At 39.6% G+C, this 6786-nt stretch overlaps 1 protein-coding gene across 4 annotated transcripts in view; it reads right to left on the bottom strand.

The window, feature by feature from the left end:
* Window positions 1-1647: 1647 nt before the first annotated feature.
* Window positions 1648-6786, bottom strand: part of FSIP1 (fibrous sheath interacting protein 1) — a 265899-nt gene continuing 260760 nt past the window's right edge. For all 4 annotated transcript variants that reach the window (XM_077465009.1, XM_077465012.1, XM_077465011.1 and 1 more), the window contains one exon: window positions 1648-4254. In XM_077465009.1, coding sequence (XP_077321135.1) covers window positions 4069-4254 — 186 coding nt within the window. In that variant the 3' untranslated portion in view covers window positions 1648-4068. The remainder of the gene's footprint in view (window positions 4255-6786) is intronic.

The following is a 6786-nucleotide window of genomic DNA, read 5'->3' as shown; positions in this document are numbered from 1 at the left end:
GGCTTTTGGAAAACGCAGAAGGAAAATTATTATTTTTTTGTTTCAAACAAAGCTGACAATTTAATAAGATATTTCTCACACACAGCATGGACATGCTTAGAATTACACCTAAAAACACATCTGGGCCATGTACAAGACAATACCATATCTGGGTTATGTACAGGACATTATATATTACGTACAAATCAACAAATTGTATCAAAACCAATGTAATGTAATGGCTGCCTCTATACAAGTGGTCAGGAAATGAAGCTTAGTGTAGCATCACCTACCCAGTTCCTATATGCCATGCAAGCCTAGCCTACTGGCTAGGCTATGGAATGCCATGGTCACTGGTCAGGAAGTACAGGAAGCTACAGAAAGGAAGAACAACATAATGCCTTGGGTTCCAGGAGTGCAGTTGCCCACAGGGGATGGCTAGGACTGGTGTCCCACAGGACCATAGTCAGTGGGAAGTGCAGATGCATCAGTTCAGGCCACAGGCAGATGCATGGTCCAGACAGCAAGCAGAAACATGAGCAATAAACAAGCCAGGGTTAGTACAGGTGGCACTGCATTTGCATGGTGGTGATTAGAAACACTGTTGGAGGCTTACACTGGTCTGGAGACACTGGGGACTAGTGTGGCAGCAATGGAACACTGCTGCTGACTTACACTGGTCTAGTGACACCTGGACCGGTGTGGTGACAATCAGGGACACTGTTGCTGGCTTACACAGGGTCATGGTGATCAGGGGCACCGTAACTAGTGTGTTGGTGATTAGGGACAATATGACTGGTGTGGTGGTGATTGGGGACACTGTAACCAGAGTGGCAGCGATCAGGGACAATATGACTGGTGTGGCGGTGATCAAGGTCAATACGACTGTTGTGGTGGTGATCAGGGACATTGTAAGTGGTACAGCAGTGATCCGGGACATTGTGAGTGGTGTGGCAGAGATTAGGGACCCTGACTAGTAGCACTGGTCTGGTGACATTGTCTTGCTGTAGCAGTGATCGGAGTCAATGGCTGGCAGCACTCACATACAGTGATATCAGAGCAGCTAGCCACTGTACACAATGACACAATAGTATAATGTCACTATAGTGACACTGCACTTACTCTGATGACAGTAGGCCAATTTTTTTTAACACACTGCCACCACAGTAGTGCAGTGTAACTGTACTACTCTGGGAAGATGATCGGGATTTTCCTATTGCTTATTACAGTGATGATCACTGTATAAGCAATCATTTACACTGTGTAAAGGTCAGTGAATGCCTTTACACAGTGTACATGATAATGCCATTGCTTATTATTGTGATAGCAGTGGCAAATCACAGCTATCACATAATACAGGGCTGCTGCAGTGGCCAATCACAGAGATCACAGTAGTAAGCAATGGCGTCATGAATGACAGCAATTCTCTACTACTTGACATGTGATTGGTCAGGGCAGAGCACAGTAGCCGATACACTGATCGGTGATCCGCTGTGTCTGGTGGGCAGGGGCGTGGACAAGGCATGCTTTTGGGTGTACATACCTGTATGTTCTCCCAGAAAGTTGGTTGTCTCGCCCAGCCGGGAAGTGGGTAAGGTAGGACTAAAAAGACATTTTGCAAACACTTTCTGCTGTAATTTTTCAAAATGAGAATCCAGATACTGTAGGTTGACTGGCAAAATTTTATTCAGTAGTTCTGTAATTGCATATAACATATTATGCCCCATCATCAGAAGTATGTTTTTATAGTTAGACAGGTTAACCACTTGCTGACCGCCGATGTCCGTCCTCAAAGTGAGCTAGATGCCATAACCCCGGTATCCCTGTGTTCGGCTGGTGGTCGGCTACAAGATAAAAGTGGTCTCTGCAGCAGCGGGAGAGGCCCCCTTTGCCGCGATCCGGTGCCCTCCGCCACTTACCAGAGCCATTGGCAGCAGTGGAGGCAATCGGATTGTTCCTGTGGCTGTACATGGAGACGAGCAAGGGGAAGATGGCCCTCACCCATCTCCATGACACTTCCGGAGCGAATAGCTCTTTAAGGGGCCTTTTTTTTTTTTAAATAATTTTTTTAAATGACAATTATTTTTTATTGCATTTTAGTGTAAATATGAGATGCGGTGTCTTTTTGACCCCAGATCTCATATTTAAGAGGTCCTGTCATGCTTGTTTTCTATTACAATTGTTTACATTCCTTGTAATAGGAATAAAAGTGACACAATTTTTTTTTAAACAGTGTAAAAATAAAAAAAAGGGAAAATAAATAATTTTTTAATGTGCCCCGTCCTGCCAAGCTCATGTGCAAATGCGAACGCATACGTGAGTAGCACCCGCATATGAAAACAGTATTCAAACACTACATGCGAAGTATCGCTGCGACCGTTAGCGTGAGAGCAATAATTCTAGCCCTAGACCTCCTCTAACTCAAAACATGCAACCTGTATAATTTTTTAAACGTTGCCTATGGAGATTTTTAAGGGTAAACGTTTGTCGCCATTCCACGGATTCAATTTTGAAACATCACATGTTGAGTATCAATTTACTCGGCGCAACATTATCTTTCACAATAAAAAAAAATTGGGCTAACTTTACTGTTGTCTTATTTAATTCAAAAAAGTGTATTTTTTTGTGGCAGAAAGTATTTTAACGACCGACATCTTATTCTTTAAAAAAAAACTGTTTTCAACTTGTAAACAACCCATCTAAAAAAGAGGCCTGGTCCTTAGGTGGTTAAAAAGACTCAAGTCAATCTAGCTTAACCAATAGAAAAAAAAATAAAAACTGAAAACCCCCATATACACAATCCTATACTCACAGCTGAGCCAGAGGAAGGCAAAAAAACATATACAAACACTCCAGTGGGCGAAAAAAAAAAAAAATCGTTCTGATCCCCCATAAGGGGCCTAGCTAGGATTGTAAAGGACCTGGAGCATCCTTGAGAACCACAAAGAGAGACAAGTTGTGGGGCAGTCAACAGAGTAATGTGTAGCGGGTAGTAGTCTGGAGTATTTAACATAGAACATACAAAGTGCATAAGTCAGGAGTATGTGATGTGCATCAAAATATACTGTATTACATTTCATCTCTAATACATGTTTTATAGCTAGAAGTGGTGCAGCCTGCAGTTGTGGAGAACCATCTATTGTAAAACTAAATTCTTCTAAATGCTGTAAAGTATTTAAATTTGTGGCCAAGCTAAGGACATTCAAGTATTTTAATACTCTTAACAAGCAGTACATGAGCTCTAACTGACCCCATTTCACAGAAGGGGAAAAAAGACTGCTGAAGTCATTCTCTCAGCAGCTCAGCACTCCCTGCTGCCCCATCCCTGATCACCTGCTTTGTGCTGAAATTAAAAATTGGAAGGCTACCAAGTCACTATTGAAAAGGGGAAGCTGCTGAGAGGATACACTCAACAATTTTAGTGCTCCTGCTCACTTTAAGGTATACTTTATTACATTTAACATCAATCTATATATTCTATATGTATATTGTATACTTTGGGCATGTCTGCCGATTGGACCACCATTGGGTTTTTGCAACAATTCCTCTTCTTGATTCCTACACCCACCTGAGCACTACAGAGAACCCAGGATGGCATAGACCCCCGAGGTATAGAAAGCAACCACTTTGACCCTGTGTGGAGACAGATTTTCTCTACCTGAACATTTGGAAAGTTGTGTGTCCCCCACCTCTTTGGGGGACTGTAGTCTCAACAGATGTACATTTATCTTTATCATTTCTATTCCCTCTGTGGAACAACTCTCCATGGTCTTTAACCCCTTTGAACCCTGTCATCCTGTTTTTGAATCAATCTACTATACTATAAGGGCCTCCCTCTCTTTTCAGTTTTGGTGGACACCCTGAACTATACCAGAGATCCCTGACCAGTTCTTCAGGATCCATTTGACCATTGTTTGACTTTCACCACAACTTTGACCTTAGTCTATACATTCAATTTAGGTAAAAACTATTTATAATCACATTTTCAAACCAATTTTAGAATATCCACCAGATTCCATTGCTCCTAAATCTTTAAGTAAACAATCGGTTTGAGGAAGGAAACTAACTCTGTTAAATATTTAGAGATGATTAACTCAACATTGAGCTAAAGCAGGATAGTGATCGTGGCGTAATGCTGTTTCTTTGCTCTATATCATCAAGTTGCTGATCTATTTCTTTCAGGCGTATTTTCTGTTCTCGGAGTTCCTTTGTGCAACGTAACGCTTGTTCCCCAGGTGCAGAAACTGAGTTCCCAAACTTGTCCAAAGACACTTCCTGAAAAAGGAGCAGACAGATGATTACATACAAGGGGTGTGCTTGATGACTCACATACATATCACACTTCCTGTCAGTGAATTCCCCAGACATTGTTTAAAACAGGCAGCTGTGGACTGTAATGTAGACAACTATGTTTATGTAATGAAACAAACTTGCATCCACAGGCATAGCAGTGTAATAAAAAAAACAATGCACAACCGCCACTGTTCCCAGTCATTTCCAGGTCAAAAAGCCCATGTATTTGCCACCTGTCAATATACATTTATTAAACTGCTAAAAACACATAGGATATTTAAAACAAACTGAGAGTATATTATAAAATCAAGGATTGACCAAGTCAAGAAATTAGCGGACTTTGTGGGCACATAATGAGAGAGAGCGAGAATCAATAAAAAAGTATAAATTTTATTACAACATAGTTAAAAAAAAACATATAAGCAACATACAAACAACACCCTATATGGACAGAGTTACCAGTTACCCAATAATGCAGTTATAGAGGACTGGGCCTATGGTACAAAGCTTGGTACTGTATCAAGGTAAAAGAAAAATTTCTGATCCAGTAATGTAGGATTTGTATTTTTGTACATCCAGTTCTGAGATCTGCACACCCTATCAAGTCAAATCTGTTTACTTACAAGAGCTACATTAAATAGTAAATGCCATATATTGGAGTACAATACAGGACAGAAGACTTATATTCTTAGACCAATAGTTAAAAACAGGCTACCGACAGGTCATTGGACACTGACAAAAAATTGCAAGGGCCCCCTCCCAGTGCACGCTTGTATAACGCCACCCACTATATGAGACTCCAGTTTTTTTATCAAGCAATAAGGAGCGATCAAGACATGGAGGAGGGGCCTCTGTCCTGTACTGCACTCCAAGATAAGAAATTTACAGGCAAGTCCACAATTCTTATCATCTTAATCATACAATACATGACACAGGACTTGTATACATAGACCATGGAAAGTTTATGGGCTGTAAACACACTGGAAAGATAAAAACACTTAACTAAGACAGAAAGACTGTCAAAAATCAGTTCTCATTAAAGAACACTGAAGAGAAATGGGAATGCTTCAAATCGACTGTATGCAAACACACTGCAAAATATATTCCCATGGGTAATAAGTTTAAAAGGCTACAAATAAAGCCTATGTGGCTAACTTACAAAGTTAAAATAGCTATAAATAATAGGAAACAAGCATTTAAATGAAAAAAAAAATGTCATCATTATTTTAAGGTTACAAAAAATATAACAGAGTATGTAAAAAAGAAATCAAGGCTGAAAAATTGAAAATGAATGACAGGTTGCAAAACAGTAGGAGAAACCCTAAAAAAGTCTATTCAAAAATATATTACCATGAAAATCTCAGGTCTGAGTATATAGGCCCTTTACTAGATCATTTGAGTTTGTAATTGAGTATATAGAGAAGGCTCCTTTTTTTTGTAATACCTTCTTCAGCTCTGTTGATACAAAGGAAAATGAGGGCATGGTATTTACATAGTCCCAAATGATCCACAATGGCTCAAAATTTACATGACCCAGATGGCTTACACCCAAGGGTCCTGTAAGAGCTGAGCTCTGCTATATCTAAGCCATTGTTTTTAATTTTTGAGACTCTTTAATGGCTAGCAAGGTACCATTGGATTAGCATAAGGCCAACGCAGTGCTAATATTTAAAAAGGGATCAAAGTCTTTACCAAGTAGCTACAGACTGGCTAGTTTAACTTCTATAGTTGGAAATATATTCAAGAGTTTAATAAATTAATAATTTAATAGTTCCCCACACGCAGCTAATATGTAAATTAAATCTGCATGCTTAGAAAATTCAGTTTGTAAATGGATAGAAAACTGCCTAAAAGACCATATTCAGAGAGTAATGATTAGTGATTCATACTCTGTATAATCTAGGGTTGTTAGTGGTGTATCCCAAGGTTCTGTGTTAGGTCCCTTACTTTTTAAAATATTTATAAATTATATAAGGCCTGGGAATACCATTTCAGTGTTTGCAGATGGCAAAGCAGGTCACCAAGCTATGCAGTGGATTACATCCTTACAGGATGCGTCCAATTTACAAGCAAACCTCAGTGCACTATTTAATAGGCAACTACGTGGCATATAGAATGGGAAAAATTCCCCCACAGTGGGGTTTTTAGGCAGCAGATAATAACTGTAAAGGAGTATTGTATAAAAAATTCTGCACAGTGTTTGTATGAAGTTGTTGTCTGCAAGAGTACACCCAATTTTTTTAATTTTTTTATTTTATTTCATATTATTGGTCCAGTGGAGCTCATGTTTTAACCAGTGTGTTATGTTCTCTTATATTAATAAACATTGAATTTTTTATACAATACTCCTTTACATGTATTATCTGCTGCCTAAAAACCCCACTGTGGGGGAATTTTTCCCATTCACTATTCTCGGGGGTGAGCAGCACTCTCTGACCCTTCTGGTAGTGTCTTCCCGTTGCTACTACGTGGCATAGGAGGTTTAATGATGATAAATGTAAAGTTACACACTTG

Source organism: Lithobates pipiens, unplaced genomic scaffold (assembly GCF_037356315.1).
Source record: "Lithobates pipiens isolate NorthernLeopardFrog02 unplaced genomic scaffold, aLitPip1_a1.2 Scaffold_30, whole genome shotgun sequence".
In the NCBI taxonomy this organism is placed as follows: domain Eukaryota; kingdom Metazoa; phylum Chordata; class Amphibia; order Anura; family Ranidae; genus Lithobates; species Lithobates pipiens.
The sequence above is the reverse complement of the archived record's forward strand: the minus strand, read 5'-3'. Positions and strand labels throughout refer to the sequence as shown.